The sequence below is a fragment of the Ostrea edulis genome, chromosome 7 (genome assembly GCF_947568905.1).
Source record: "Ostrea edulis chromosome 7, xbOstEdul1.1, whole genome shotgun sequence".
NCBI classification, from domain to species: Eukaryota; Metazoa; Mollusca; class Bivalvia; order Ostreida; family Ostreidae; genus Ostrea; species Ostrea edulis.
Genome location: NC_079170.1, coordinates 20,015,070 through 20,032,398, shown reverse-complemented (window position 1 = coordinate 20,032,398; position 17,329 = coordinate 20,015,070). Strand labels below are relative to the sequence as shown.

The 17,329-nt window shown below is 34.4% G+C and overlaps 1 protein-coding gene across 9 annotated transcripts in view; it reads left to right on the top strand.

Moving 5' to 3' along the window:
* LOC125655497 (inositol 1,4,5-trisphosphate receptor type 1-like) overlaps positions 1–17,329 on the top strand; it is a 118,679-nt gene that overhangs the window by 9,165 nt on the left and 92,185 nt on the right. For all 9 annotated transcript variants that reach the window (XM_056143599.1, XM_056143592.1, XM_056143597.1 and 6 more), the window contains exons 3-6: positions 7,681–7,805; positions 8,915–9,001; positions 10,906–11,064; positions 12,765–12,863. In XM_056143599.1, the coding sequence (XP_055999574.1) occupies positions 7,681–7,805; positions 8,915–9,001; positions 10,906–11,064; positions 12,765–12,863 (470 nt within the window). The remainder of the gene's footprint in view (positions 1–7,680; positions 7,806–8,914; positions 9,002–10,905; positions 11,065–12,764; positions 12,864–17,329) is intronic.

Sequence of the window (17,329 nt, the reverse complement as noted above, 5' to 3'; positions counted from 1 at the left end):
ATCATCATTATTGGTATACAAGATTATTGTAACATATGATTTGCTTTCATAGTAACATGTGCAAAGTTTAATTGGGTGTATAGCAGTAGTGGTGTAAACAAAACAAGGTGTAAGTATAAATACCAAGCTGTTCATGTAAAGTGTAACACTCGATTCAAAATAAAGCTGAAGTAACTTCAAGGTTAATTATGTTAATGCATGAAACTATTTTCCGGATTCTTTTAATACTGCATGCTATTTATTGATACATATGTCAGAAGCCGAAGGGATCAACATATTGAGAGCAGAGAACAATTTAAGCTTATATACACTTCATGAATTTTGCACATTTAAATTTGAGGAACCACCCAAACAATGATTACTTATTACTTTTGACAATTATTGGTTACTTAAAAAAAAAACCCAAAAAGTGTTCATCATATAGTAACATTTATGATTTTGACAATTCGAGAGAGAAAAAAGTGTCTTTTGAAAAAATACAGTGACCAGGGGTCGAAATTAACTTTTTCTACCACTGGCTAATTTTAGCCTGTGGGTAAAAAATCCACAGGCTAAAATGAAAACCTACAAGCTAAAATAAAAATAATGAAGCAGTGCTCTTTTTTCATGTTTTTTTTTAAAAATCAATTACATGTATTTTCCCCATCATTATTCATTACTGAGCCTTGTGGGTCAACAGGCATCGTTTGGACAAGACACTAAGTTACGTAAGTCATGTTTAGGTCTCTTGATTATCGCACCTCTAATCCACAACCTGTTTACCGCAGGTCCAATTTCATGCCACATCAGAGTTGTCACTAGTGATTTTTCAAAGCGCATCCGGGACTCATGGTTTTATAAGCAGCACGATCATGAGCCCCATGGACTTTTTTGATAATCGTCTACGCGGTGAGCAGTGCACTCGTGTCATCACTACAACCCGACCTCAATATGACAATAAATTAATTTAGATAGGACATTCTCATGATTCTGATAAAAATAACTACCGGAAGACTTGGTAAAACATAGACTCCGACTTTTTTTTCTTCTTAGATCAATGAATAACAAAAACCTCATACTTAGAATTCAATTTAATCACCCCTACAGGACTCGTGGCACATGTATTTTTCATCATAATGCAATGTCCGACCTCTAAAGCATTTGTTTGACTCCGAGTTTCTTAAAAACCGTAAAAGGAAAATCCGGATAGAAACGGTTGTTGAAATCGATCGTTCATGTAAGCGTTTGTATGATTCAGAGTGCAAGTTTAAGAAAAGCGAATGGCGCATTACCGTATAAAACGGATACGATACGATCATAGTTTGTAAATCACCACTCGCTAAAATTTTCGAGTGTCCACTATTTTTACTCGCTATTTTTCAAATGTACTCGCATTTTGCAAGTATTTCTCGCTAATTTCGAGCCCTGGTGACATTAAGTGTGCAGTTGAGTACTCCTTGAATGATATTTTGGATGTAGAACCATACACACAAGACTGCAAATTGTTACTATTGTTTACAAACAAAACTCCTTTCTGTCAGTTTCAATTAAGCACTGCCACACTTAACAGGAAACACAGTTATATCTGGTTTCTGCTGTACAATACACAGTTGTGAACAATGGTCAATTCACAAGTTTAGAAGTTGTGTAATGTTGTACAGCATGCAAAAGCCCTGTTCATTATTTGTGTAGAATTATGGGGGATCAGGTGTAATTTAGAGGCATTTAAGAATATGAATTCAAGTGCCAAAATCCTTAAAGCAAGAACACAATTAGAAATATTAAAAGTTGTATTATAAAAGCTTTGCATATCAACATCTGCATTGTCAGGGTTTTTTTTATGAATACACTACAGATATCATTTGACTATAATATATAGTAACACTAATCTTATTTATATGAATTTTTAACTTGTGGACAGCTGGTGAAGTAAAAGTTGTATTATAAAAGCTTTAAATTAGTGTGCAGGTAAAAGGGTTTTATCAGATATTTGGGACTGCAAGTGCAGGGGCATTTGATGTTGGTTAAAGAAATGTCATTTTGCTTAAAACCAGGAATTCATATAAATATATATATATATATATATATATATATATATATATATATATATTTCCTGGTGAAACTGAATACCTGAGCTAGGATACAATTTTTTCATTGGCTGCATGGATTTGGTTTACGGCTGTAGGGAGAACAAGATATTTGCAGTTTGGTAAAAACGAAAAGAATAATAGATATATACATTTCTTTTGTCACACACTGAGAGACCTGGTCTCGACCACAATTTTATGGAATCAAGAGCCAATGGAATTGGTTTAAAGTGCATGAGGGCCTAGTTGCACAACAAAAGTTAAGCTCACAGTTAATGTCTATAATGTTATATAGATGTATTGATTGATTGATTGTTTATTGTTTAACGTCCTGCTCGAGAATTTTTCACTCACTGGTATGGAGATGTCACCATTGTCGTTGAAGGGCTGCAAAATTTAGGCCTGTACATGTATATGCTTGGCGCTTAATTACATGTGGCCTTTGAGCAGGGAGGGATCTTTATCGTGCCACAACTGCTGTGACATAGGACCTTGGTTTTGTCCCATTTAGTTACCTTTTATGACAAGCAAGGGGTACTGAGGACCTATTCTAACCTAGATCCCCATGGGCATTATATAGATTTAAAGCTGTATGGTCCGAATTACAATTTTTTTCCCCATCTCGTAAAAATGCTATTAAATCATTGCACGTATGTAGTTATGAGACTGTACGACATATCATAAATTATTTCACCTGTTTTAACCCAAATAATTTGATTTTAAATCGATGTTTACAAATAACTGCGTCACTGCCATTTCAAGTGATAGTCACGTGACCAGTTCAAACTTTCAGATCATCGGTGGTCTTATCTGTGTAAAGCTGTGTATTTTGTTATAACAGTGCCATACCATAAGTTTAATAGAAATAAAAATATCAAATACCTCTTAGTAATTTTTTTGTTTTACCCTCTTTCAGCCTTAAAACTAGACAGTTGCGTGTGAGTTAATACATCATGTTGGGATTCCCCTGACGCGCGTGGGTCTATTTATAGACGTCTATTATGGGATGATTTATATATGTAGCCACTATATTTACTTTCTAAATAATATTCGCACTGTTTTCTTTTACATGCAGATGTTTTCAAGCATATAATTAAGGGAAAGTTAATAACTTTATAAAGTAATTAATCAGCTTTAAAGTAATTATGTACAAAAATAATACATGAACATCGGGTCATACAGCTTTAAGAGTTAATGGCAAGAAAAAGTTCTGTCAGTTAAAGTTATCTATAACCTTTGTGCAACTGGGTCCAGTCTTAGTGTAAGACCAAACACTGACATATGCTTGTTGCTATATATGTGTAGCTATATTGCATATTATGTAGTGTAAGAAAATATTCCCCCAGCAATTTCGGTATTTGAATTATCTCTGTGACACTTTGAGAAATTGAAACATCTCACCTCCAGCTGTTACACTGATCAGCAGTCCATGAGATAATGTAATATAATATGAACACGTTACCGTATTATGTTCAGAGTTCTATTATTATGATTGAATAATTCTGAGCTTTCTGATGGTCGGATCCAACAAAGTAGAAACTAATAGAGCATCTTATTCATCTCCATTAAGCTAGCTTTCACTGTGAATATAAGATTGGATTTTTCCAACATTGAACCCAAAATAAGTTGGGAATTTCTGAATTGGTAGGATTTGTAAAGAGACTTCAATGAACCAGTCTAGAGAGGTGCCTGCATTATCATCGTGGGATACCCATGTCTGATCTCGTTTTCTCAGCCGTGGGTATCCGACGATGCCGTACGTATTGCATACTTTAGTGGTACTCATGTGTAGTACAAGAAACATGCATCAAAAACTTGTGTTGCCTGTCTCCAGAGAATATCTTAAGAACCAATGAACAGATTTGATTAAATCATTGTGTATCTATAATATACGGTCGACAGGGGATGTTTACTCCTCCTAGGCACCTAATCCCACCTCTGGTGTGTCCAAGGGTCCGTGTTTGCCCAACTCTCTATTTTGTATTGCTTACAGGAGTTATGAGATATTGATCACGATCTATAGGGGATGCTTACTCCTCCTAGGCACCTGATCCCACCTCTGGCATATTCAGGGGTCCATGTTTGCCCCACTCTCTATTTTGTATTGCTTATAGGAGTTATGAGATTGATCACTGTTCGTTATTATCACCTTTACAGGAGTAATGAGATTGATCGTATATAATGAAGTTAAGCTTCTGTGATTTTCATTTGGATTCGTTAACATTCAAGGATACAGAGTTCCCGAAACTAGTAAAAAATCTGTAGGACAATTGTCCGGTAAATATTCAAAATTTACCGGACAATTGTGAAATTTACCGGACATTGTTGTTTTAAATAAAAAGAGATAAAATTAACATAGATCGGACTAATAATTTATTTCTATTTCCATTTCATGCACAGTTTGTTCAATTGCTCTGTCATTACTTCCTTTATCCCCATCATTGTCTTTCTGACCGTCTTTTTCTTTTCTTTTAGTACCTGTGGCACCCGAATTCCACTTTATCGGCCACATGCCCAATGTTGGTCAACTCCAATAGGAAATTGTCGTACGTGTGTAAAAAAAGAACCCGCGAATTTATCCGGATTAAAAAAATAAAACTACGCGTTTGTTTGGCTTTTCCCTCCACTTTTAATTAATAGTTATTTTTTGTAACTAATAAAATGACTATTACATTTAGTTATATTTGTTCAGATGTTTTTAAATTTCAAAATAGTCCATAAAATCTGCCGGACATTTTGACCGATAAAATTTGGATTTTGCCGGCCCCATTCAAAATTTATCGGGGATGCCCGATGGACCGGCGCGTTTCGGGAACTCTGAGGATATGATTGATATTTTCATTTTACGGGTGTTTTTTCATTGACTTGTCTTTGCTTCTAGAATTTGTAATGATTTATATGTATCTGTTCTCTCACAGAGACTACTGCATTAGTTTAAGAGAGGGTATAATGGAATCATCAGTCCATTTGTCTGTTTGTCTGCCCATCTGTCTGGATGATTTTGTTATTATAAAAGATCTTGTGCTGTTTGCTTGCTGACTTACGTAAGCTGAATAGTAGTTGTCCATGTAATATTCAGAAATTATATAAAGCATATATTCTGAGTAACACACTACTGCAGAATATATAGGCTTGCATTTACATTAATCGCTCTCAACAATCTTCACATCAAAAGGATGCATTTATTCTTCAATGAGCACAAATTCACTATTTCCCACCATCTAATGTGCCCTGCAGGGGGTATATTAAGTCCCACTAGGACAGTTCTAGTTTTTGCCTTAATATAGACACATTGGAAAATGATTTTTTTCCTTTTCGAATTGGAAATAAACCATTCATTACTAAGGTAATGAAGATAAGGATAATATATGAATTGAAAATCACCCAGCCATATAAAGAAAAAGGGGTTCAAAATTTTCTTCTCATAGACAGTCAATCATGTTTGTTTGACAGATATTTATTTTGGTTTCTAGGAAATTAGCCATCAAAGCATTTATGATAGTTGATTCAGGGGATCAAAACAATTGTCAGTTAAGACTCCAGTGGGAATCCAGGGATAGACTTTCCATCTTCTGTGTGATTTAGCTTACAGATAATGATTATATTATAATCATACTCTGCTGTTGGATCGACATATTGTCCGACACGTACTCGCTACAAAACCATCAACACCATGATGCTTCATTGACACCGCTTTGAATTCTACAAAAATCTATGGAGTCAGCTGATGATGTTGACATAATGATACATATCCCCGTGTAATAGGATTTTTCTCAATAATATCAATAGCTTTGGCAGCCAGTGGTAGGCATGTGGCTAATGGTGTTAAGACAATCCGTTAACTGTTTAGTAATTAAGGAAAAACCAGATCCTGACATTGGCTACGTTTTCTTGGAGATGCGCTTTTCTTCTTCAAAATAAACAATTTGCCATCTTGTTGTTTTCACTTAAGAGTTCTTGATTTTTGCCCCCTCTAACATACATGTAATGTATAAAAGAAAGTATTGTCTTCAGAATGCTGTTGCATTCAAGGTTGTAGTTCAAAAATCAATTATACCCATGTAATCTAGAGGCTTGGTAATTAAAGCATACCATTTTATCATGATGTCTTGATTGGATAAAAAGATCAAGGCCATATTATTTTGGCATATATGACTCTTTTTTTTTTTTAGTGGCAACTTTAACCGTGATCATTACCTTTAAAACTTACATTTAAGACAAATTAAGACTTGGTCAAGTAAAAGGTCAAAGTTAAAGCATTAATTTCAAAGAGTGGTCAAGGTCAAATTTCAACAACATTGGTCACAACTTTTGAATGATCAAAGAAATACAAAAAAAAGGCCTAGATTTTGCTTGGTCAAGGACTCGAGGTCAAAGTCTGCAGTCTGCTCTGGTAATTATATACTAAACATTCGTGTACGTGTATGAAATGTTAAACGTGTAGCACAATATGTGAATTGATTTTATTGTTGAAGAATGAATTGTTTTCCTCACTAGACTTGTGACTGTTACAATATGTTAAATTTCTGGATATTTCAAAGCCCAATCATTCTATAACCATGTTTATGTCTATTGCTGAAACATATACAATGAATATATAAACACAGAGAAAAGAGGGTGTCTGTTTCATGTCAGCTGTTCATTCCCTGTCACATTATCAAAGCTGAGAGAGCAATCAGCAACAAAATATTTACCCTGAGGTTTTTTTCTTTATACTCTTAACAGAAGGCACTTAAGGCAAAGCAAAAGTTTCAGTTTCCTGCAAACATCCTTGTCCCTGTGTGTTCTCTGTAGCATGAGGAAGTCGCAGGAAGTCGACATCTAGGTCGTAAACAGGGATGTTGTTATTACCGGTAGTAGCTGAGATTTTTGTCATAAAGATTGATTAAATAAAACATTTGAACAATTTATTTTTGGATAATGATCAGGCCAATTTAGCCATTAGGGCCTATGTTTACTGCAGAATCAGGTGCAATGACGTGTGTGAATTCGTTGTGGAGATTTGGTTTTGAAATGAATCAAAATACATAGTCTTTGAATTTAGACTGGAATCAGAAAGGCTGATTTGTGTAACAAGCTTTAACGTGATTATAATATATAAAACACATATGTCAAATCACAAGAACATAATTTCGTGAGTGCTAGCTCTGTTAATTAAGAGTCTCTACATGTATTTTAGTAATATAAAAGTAAAAGCTAGTAATTTTAATTCGCAAGTAATGCTTCTTGAGAAATTATATGATAAAAGATTCCTTGCGTATATTAAGGAATTTACTGCGTATACTCATTTAGAATTTTAAATGAAAATACATCCCCTCCCCCTCAGATTTGCCCAATTTTTAAGAAACATGAGATTATATTTTTTTATTTCAAATTTATTAGGTTTCAAATTTTTCGAATAGAAACTTAAAGGTACCTGTATGATAATGATTTATTGATACTAGCTGCAGATGTTTTATTGAACCTTGTAGCATATGGTTAGAAAAAAATGAGATGAAAGTTCTTGTATGTAAATAATTACTTTTGAAACAAGTAATTTTAACATGTATTCAAGTTTTTTTTTTAATCCTTTAATTTCGATGTTTTAATGTTGTGAATGTGTATTGTTTTTCAGACTGTCTGTTTAAGATTAGTCCTAACAACAGATACTCGGCACAGAAGCAGTTTTGGCAGGCACAGCGATCCGGGACCAACTCCACCACCACATGTTCTGATACCGTACTGCTCAAAAAACTCCATGTAACCACAGAGTTCTCTCATATTTTGATATTTAATGTTAAAATTTTACATGTGTATTGCAATGCTTAATGACCTTAGGACTGGAAAATTAACCTGATGGACAGAGAACGGAAAGAGCTAGGAGAAAAAGACATTTTAGAAATCTTATGAGTCTTTAAAATGGATTATGGAGATTGAAAAGAAATTTTTGATCACAAGTAAATTTTAACCTGTGGATGAAATGCCACAAGAGTATATTTTCAATTTTTGTATGCTGAAATCAAAGTATTGTTAGGATAAGTTTTCTTGAAATAGTTGCTAATGATAAAGTTATTTTTCTATATTAGATTACTATCATTTCTACTACTTAATTTGTACACATTTTGCATATATAAAACACTGAAAAAAGATCTAATAGGTATTTTTGTAAAGCACAGTCTTAATTCAAAAGAAAGAAAATCTGGAAAAAATTGTTATTTTTCTGCTCACAAATTATGTGACCATGCATTTGTACATTTTCACTTACAACACTGATTTTTAGATTACATTCAATGAGTATTTTCCGTCAGTATTGACCCGTGACATATAACACATTAAGTTGCCAAAGTCATGTTTGTAGACTAGAGCAGCTTTACAGTACATAAAAATCACCATGGACATCTATATAAGAAAATGTACACTTTCTGCAACTTTGTTTTTTGCAATTAAAAGTTTTGTTTGGTATTATATAGAAACAATGGCCAAAACATTATTGCATGAAAGTGAATAATTCATTGTTGATTTTTACAAATTTTGATCAAAGGTCACACTTGTTTTGTCTTTTACGATTTTGTTTTCTTTCCATATTTCAACATATTCCATATGCTTTAGAATTAAAAAAAATTTCTTACTTCCTAGTTGACAAGTGATGCCCGAACTATACAAATAAACGAGAAAATTACAAAAGGGGATACAACCAAATCACTATTTGTCATGAAAATACAAAATGTTGGCCCCATATAAATAGATTTATAATTCTTTGATGTCAGATATTTATGTATTTACATGCTTGACCCCAGCTGTTAAGATGACAGACTGTGAATGGATACAGAGAATATAGTGATGTTTATTTTGTATGCTATTGACTGTAGAGTGCTGCAGAATTGGAGAAGAAACAGAATGAGACAGAGTACAAAAAACAGCTGGGAAACACAGTGCAGTATGGGAATGTTATTCAGGTATGTTACACCTGTAGAATCATAGACAGGTAGGATACCAGAGTTCTTGAAATCTCTTTTGAAGTGTTGGACATTTGGTCTGACACTGTTAGAAATAGTGTCAGCCCAAACAAAATGTTGTCAGTCCAGAAAAGAATGCATCGCTTTAGAGGTTTTAGAAATTTTATTTAAAATCAACTACATGTGTAATTGTATTCAATCTCCATCTCGGCTATAAGTTCATAAATTATCTTTTCATACCCTTTCTCATCTTCCCTACACTCTGAATGAATCTTCCTCACTTTCACCATCTGAGTCACTTTCTTTTTCTATTTCTCTCTCACCCTCCACTTTCCTCTCATCCTCCATTTTTCTCTCTATCATGTATATTCCTCTCAACTTCTTTCTCATCTTCCTCTGCAATCATTGTAACAACTCTTTCTCTCACTTTTGCCCGGGTGTAGTTGGTCTTTAGTCAGTTTCGACCGCTGCAAACTAAAGCCATTGTCTCCCAGGCGGATTGAAACAAATCGGTTTCTCTTCTCGTAGTTCCTCACAACTGATTCCTTACGTTTACGTTTCACTGTGTTGCCGGATGCAAAGGATTTTGCATCGGTTTGAAAATCTATGGGCCACATGGCTGCCATTTTTCCCCGGTAAAAAATGGACTTCGATCCCAATCTTATATCAGCCATCAGGACCAACAATTAAGTAACTTGTGTCGGACATTTACTACTTTTATCAGATAATTCGACATTACCGACACTTTTCAAGAACTCTGGGATACAGAATAGTCAGGTGATAATACAGGTATGTTATACCTGTAGAATCGTAGACAGGTAGGATTCAGAATAGTCAGGTGATAATACAGGTATGCTACACTTGTAGAATCGTAGACAGGTAGGATACAGAATAGTCAGGTGATAATACAGGTATGGTACACTTGTAGAATCGTAGACAGGTAGGATACAGAATAGTCAGGTGATAATACAGGTATGTTACACCTGTAGAATCATGGACAGGTAGGATACAGAATAGTCAGGTGATAATACAGGTATGCTACACCTGTTGAATTGTAGACAGGTAGGATTCAGAATAGTCAGGTGATGATACAGGTATGTTACACCTGTAGAATCGTAGACAGGTAGGATTCAGAATAGTCAGGTGATGATACAGGTATGTTACACCTGTAGAATCGTAGACAGGTAGGATTCAGAATAGTCAGGTGATAATACAGGTATGGTACACCTGTAGAATCATGGACAGGTAATTTTACAAGGCTTTGTCACAAGTCTCGCCTTTTTATGTCTGTTACATCCTTTAAATGTAACTGAACACCTGTATTGGAAAGAGATTTTAAATTTGAAGGTTATGTAATAGTTAATCCTATGTGTTGGCTATTTGTGGACCTTATAACACAATGTAACGATCCTTTATCAGTTTTCGTTGTTTCAGTTGGCATTTTGCAGTGTACATTGATTAATATGACTGTTTTTAAGCTATCAATGAAATGGGCAGATGTCTACATACAGCCTAATCTTTTAAAATATTTCATACACTATGCACGGTTTACAAGTTATGAAATTTTTGACATGGTATGTTTCCAATTCATCGCCTCATTATTTCTGTAGTTTTATTGGGTACACATTTAGAATCCTAGATTAAGTTCATTGATTATCTCTCATACAGATGTGAAAGATATCGCAAAGTAAATTTCTGAGAATTCAACACCTTATTACATATGAACATGATCCACCTGACAGATAATGCAAACAATATTGTGTCTGGCCCAAAAACATTTAGTGTAAGAGGAAAGAATTATTTATTTACGCAATAAAAGTAATTTATTGTAGTAAGCTGAGTTGGAAGGGACATAGATTTAATACACTACATTGCTGAATGTCATTATTTTACAATTTTCACAGTTGCTGCATCTTAAGAGTAACAAATACCTGACAGTGAACAAGAGGCTCCCTGCTCTGTTGGAGAAGAATGCTATGAGGGTGACGCTGGATGTGCAGGGAAACGAGGGCTCTTGGTTCTATATAGAACCCTTCTACAAACTGAGGCAGTCGGGGGATGCTGTAAGTCTGAATGACAGCAACATCAGCAGTATACATATTGAAATTGAGTTAATTTTATAGCTTGACAACAGCATGGTTTCTTCTGGTGTGGGTGCATATGAACATATTTCTAAACATTTACACACAGATTACAAATGTTTAGTGTGAGCTGTCTAATGTGAGTTATGTGCTTGTGAAGTTTTACTGATCATTATGAAGCACAGAATAATGCATCTTGGGAACAGAATAGAGGGAGGCTAGAGTGTGTATTCTATGATCAGTGGGCTTGGGTTGATTTGATGTATTTGTTAGATGGCGGTTGAGGTTCCGGGGACATGAGTAATAGTAGGGTGATGGGTTGGCCGGAGTGTTGTTAGCTCACCTGAGCTGAAGGCTGAAGTGAGCTTTTCTGATCAAAATTTGTCTGTCGTCGACGTAAACTTTTCACATTTTCATCTCCAGAACCACTAGGCCAAACTTGACAAAAATCATCCTGGGGGAAGGGCTTTCAAGTTTCTTCAAACGAAGGGGCGATGCCCCCTTCAAAGGGAAGATATTCACAAAAATGCAAAAATAGGGTGGGGTCATTTAAAAATCTTCTCAAGAACTACTTGGCCAGAGGAGCTGTCAGAAATTTACACGAAAGCTTCCTGACATTGTGGGCGTGGCGCACTTGTTTCAGAAATCCGGGCGACGACCCGGTTCACTTTTATCACATGACTTTTTGACCCAGTTTGTCTTGCGAAACGAGTGGGAAATCGGCCAAATATATATCAAAATGTAAAAACAAAAATTGTGTATTTTTTGAAGAGCATCTGCTTAACAGATTTCATAAAATGTAACCCATGTAAGTTTAAAAATCATAATTGATAATCAGTTTTATATTCAAACATTTTGTTCACAAACACTGTAGACTAGGCTGTAACTTCCACAGAGAAGCGGTGTTGATCGTATCATCCAGCATTCGGAAACAAAAATGTCAAAAAACTTACCTCTTAACTCACTACTTTATGTTAACTAAAATTTAAACTCTTTTAATGAATGAAAAATGGATAAATAACGAGCAAGAAAATGTTAATTTATATTTTCCACCATATTGTTTTCCATGTGCCCGCTCTAAATTTATCGGGTGATCCGGGCTGCTTTTCAGTCAACCGGCAGCTTAAAAATGCTTGAAACAAGTTACTTACCCACTTCCGGAAGTATCAACCGGCTTGACCCGGGTGATGAAACAAGTGCACCCAGTGTAGATTCAAGTTTGTTAAAATCATGTCCCCTGGGAGTAGGTTGGAGCCATAATAGGGACCAAAGTTCTACATGCAAATATACATTGAAAATCTTTAGACATGGGCCAAGGTGACTCAGGTGAGTGATGTGGCCCATGGGCCTCTTGCTTTTTTTCCCTCATTCTTTACATGCCCAGGGAAACAAATTTTTTTTGTGTTTGAATACAGAGTGTGTAGGATTAAATAGTGTAAAAACGATGAAAATATGAACTTGAGAATGAATATAAGGGTTGAAATGCCCATTGAAACAGATGTCGGATGAGGCAGTTTTCACTGTATGATTATATGAGTAGGTGCACTGGTACATGTAACTGAATGCCCCACTGCATTTTCCCATCACATATCTGACCACAATCTGTGTTGACTTTTGAGAGACTCTGCTTTGATATCAGTTGTGAACAAGTCTGACAGTAATATGTTGAACTCTGTTTACAGGTGGTTGTAGGTGACAAGGTGGTTCTGAAGCCGGTTAATGCTGCCCAGCCCCTGCACGCCAGTAACTATGAACTCCCTGACAAGCAGGGCTGTAAGGAGGTCTGTATATATACAGCATCAGAGCTGCAGGCTTTAATGTTGTGACTAGATTCCACATATTAAAACTACTACACTAATTGACACAAAAATTTCAGGTGGTCTCTATATACAGCATCAGAGCTGCAGGCTTTAATGTTGTGACTATAGATTCCACATATTAAAACTACTACACTAATTGACACAAAAATTTCAGGAGGTATATATATGTACGGCATCAGAGCTGCAGGCTTTAATGTTGTGACTAGATTCCACATATTAAAACTACTACACTAATTGACACAAAAATTGGCATACCATCGCTAAAATTGGCACTCCTTGAAAATTCTAATGGAAGAAAAAATAATTCTTCACATGAAATATATCTTGAGTTATGTTTGTAATTTCCTGCAGTTCCCTTTACATGTGTAAAGCAGTATTATTATATTTTCATGTAAAATACTTGAATCTGATTGGCTGAGAATGTTAAGGAAAAAACAACATGCTTCTCCATGGGAGTAAAAACCCACACCCTCCAGGGTGATAGTATCTAGCAACGGGAAACATTACTTACCTTTCTTAATGGTATTATTAAAAAAAGATATATCATGTGTCAAGTTAATGCACATATGGTTTGCCAAAGATTTAGAAGAATTTTATTTGTTAAAAGTATTTGAAATAGATTTGTTCTGCAGTGCATTACAGCAACACTCGATTAATGAAATGATTGATTTTGAAAGAAAGAAACAATAATCGGTAGCTTGGCAGGTATACTGGAAAAGACAAATATCATGTAACTGTTGCAGAAAGCAAAGTTTTGAACTTGTTAATTTTGAATTAATTTCACCGTGTTGAAAGTTACTTGTTTACGACTAAACCTAGCTAAAACAAATTCAGTTGCATTTTTATGCATTGTCATACATGTGTATATCATGGTTGCACTTTGGTTGTCAATGGTTTTCTCAAGGTGTGAATTTTCAATGTAACCCTCGACTACAGGCTTTATTAATGTATTATGGCACTGTGATTTCACACCAAACAAACTGATGGATTTGAATAGGGAATGGATAAAATGATTGTGAGAAACAAGTGGTTTTTTTTTCTTTCTTGGTTTAAAGAGACGAAATATAGATAAGAAAGAGGAAGGTATTGAATAGTTTGTGCCTTGATTAAGTTGTTAGATTGTGCCTTGATTAAGTTGTTAGATTGTACCTTGATTAAGTTGTTAGATTGTGCCTTGATTAAGTTGTTAGATTATGCCTTGATTAAGTTGTCAATCACTGATTACAGTTATTCCCCCTGTTGTGAGTTTAATGAACCTTCCTCATCACACTCCCAACAAAAGTGAAAGTGAAAGCTAAAGCAGGTTTATAAGCTTATAGATTAGCTGCAGTGCATTTTCGGGGCAGATATTAGAGTACTGTTGTTAGAAACGGGGTGTAATTTAAAAATACCCCCTTTGGAAAAGAGGGGGTATTTTGGTTTGAACCTTTCATTAACTTATGGAGGGAAGCATATGTTTCCAAAAAAACATTTGATTTGGAATTTATAACTATTATTTATAAGAAAACTATTAAATTTTGATTCCAGTACTGTTAACTGCAGATGCATTAATGATCAAAAATTGTTGTAGTATAAAAACACAAAGGTAGTATAGTTTTTCAAAAAAAATCCCAGAAATATTTTTAATGAGTATTTTCATGTTATACATGCTTTCCTGAAACGTTCTACTACCCTGATTGAACAAGAAATGAATGGCAAATGAACAACGAATGAACTACAAATAAATGATGAATGAACTACAAATGAACGATGAATGAATGGTGAGAAAAAGATCAATGAAATGTGAATTTTTTAATGACTATTTTAAGGGAAAAATGAATGAAAGTGTCCATAAACTAAAAATGAACTAAAAGTTTATCAAATAAATATGAACCTGAAGCAATTGTTGAACAGTTTGGGAACAATTTCTGAATTTTTTGCCTGATATTTTCTTGTTTAACTTATTCATTCAATCAAAATAAATTTGATATGGAATATTGTCATGTTATTTGGTTAAACTATAAGTACAGTACCCGCAACATTATTCTTGACATGATAAACGATAGAATACGATACACGCACGATACGATAGGATACACGCACGATATGATAGGATACACGGTAAACCTGATAAATGCAAAACCTGATAAACGATCTTCACGATAGACCTGATAAACGCAAAACATGATAAACGATCTTCACGATAAACGGAAAACCTGATAGAAATGTTATAAATTTAGACAGAACAAAAGTTTGATACAAAATAATTACATTATGTTGATAATAATATTGAAGTATTTCAATACTCAATATATACCTAAAGCATATAATTTATTTATCCACGGTTGTACAGTACGTTTATTTTTGTTTTGTTTTTTTTAAATTCTATTTGTTTTTTTTTTTAACGTCATTACAGCTAAAATCCAGAAGCTAAACTATATACGGTATTGAATCCATTATTTGATGTCGATATGAATTTTCTCAGCCAATGATTCTAAAACGTATATTGTCACCTTGAGTGTTTAATATATGAATCATACAGGGAGTGATTGATTTTTTATCTTACTTAACGTCTCGCTCGAGAATATTTCACTCATATGGAGACGTAACCATGACCGGTGAAGAGCTTTTAAATTTAGGCTTATGCTCGGCAATTACGGCCATTGAGCAGTGAGGGTTTTTTAGCGTGCCACACCTACCGTGACCCGGGGCGTCTGTTTTTAAGGTCATCTCCGAGGACCCGTGGCATTCACACTTGATGCCGAGCGTTTAGCAATTAAACAGGGAATTAACAAAATGCAATATAATGTAGTGATATCATGCTTCAATAGCTCTCTTATTCTAATGTCTATTATCTTGGATATCAAATAAAACCAAGTAACATTTTGTGTGTAGCGAGGAGGGGGTTATTTTGCATCAAGCTCTGAGTTCACCGCTCATTCAACAACTACAATTATTTTCATAATGACCGCTTTAAATACAATCCACTGCACTACAGCATATGCTCATATGTTAGATATTTCTACACTATGAGTGATAATTGATAGTCATAAGTAATTGGAACATATTTATATGAATTGATATTCTGTTAACAAAAAATAGATAAACTATTAAAAACATATACGAAACCCGGCTTGATTTAAAGTCGAAATTTAGAAACGCTTTAAAATGTTTGTGTTTAGCATGTAAAAAATTCAAATAATCATCAAAACCAGCATAAATTTCCAGTATCTACACGTACGATGATTGGTATATGTGTACATGTACAAAAAAAAAAAAACAACAACGAGGACAGCTGAATCGTGCCCAATTGAGCAGAATTTTGGGAGATGCAATATACCCTTGCACTCTTTTAAAACTTAATCTTCTAAATGTGTGAAATACAATGTTCCTGAGAATGTTTACTGTCAAAACACAGGTGATACACAAAATCAGATAGATAAGAACACGCACAAGTTCAGTAGTTGGTATATAAGTTGAATACAGGTGAACAAAATCGGAAGAAAAAGAACCATTATTAAAATATATGTAATAAACAATGTAATTTACTGATTTTTCCTTTCAGATCGGAACTTTCTATTTTTCTGTTAGTGTTAATTACAAATAATTGTTTCTAGACAAGGAAATGTTTATGAACTCCAGATGAAGGAGGTTTTCAGTTTTACTGTCCTCGGTTTGCTCGGCAAACCACTGCCTACTTTCCAGACTACTTAGAATGAAATTGTGATAAATTTTCACCCTCTCTGGACAGACATATAGCTCTTTTTCTGCCTTAAAATCGACAGCTGTATGTTCTCTTTCAAATATACCATCTTTCCTCGATTCCTAAAAATAGCTTCTTTAACAAAACGAATAAAGCTTTCGGAAAGTATCTTACTTTTTCATTCGATTTAATATACGATCCCGATAGTTTCCGACGCTCCACGATAAACGATTTTCACGATAAACGGAAAACCTGATACATACAAAATACGATACACGATAGAACTGATAAACGCAAAACACAATAGAAAACGGAAAACCTGATACATGATAGGATAGGATACACACACGATATGATAGGATACACGCACGATACGATAGGATACACGCACGATAGAGCACGATAGGAATGTCAAGAATAACATTGTGGGTACTGTATGTTTTATTTCATGCAATTGAAGAAAAAGAGATTATTCAACCAATTTCTTACAGTCCGTGTCACTGTGTGGAAGATTGAATGTTTCAAGTCAACCTATTCTAATTATCAACACTAATCATCAATTGATATAAATTTTATAGTTCATGATTTTTGTTTTTGTTTACATATTTTTAATTTCAAACAAATTGACTTGTATACACTACACATTAAATGTGTAATTCCTAAGTATGTACAATATTAAATCTTGAATGAAACATTCTGTTGAAAATGTAAAGGAAAACAATAAGTTTTAGATAAGTATCGAGTA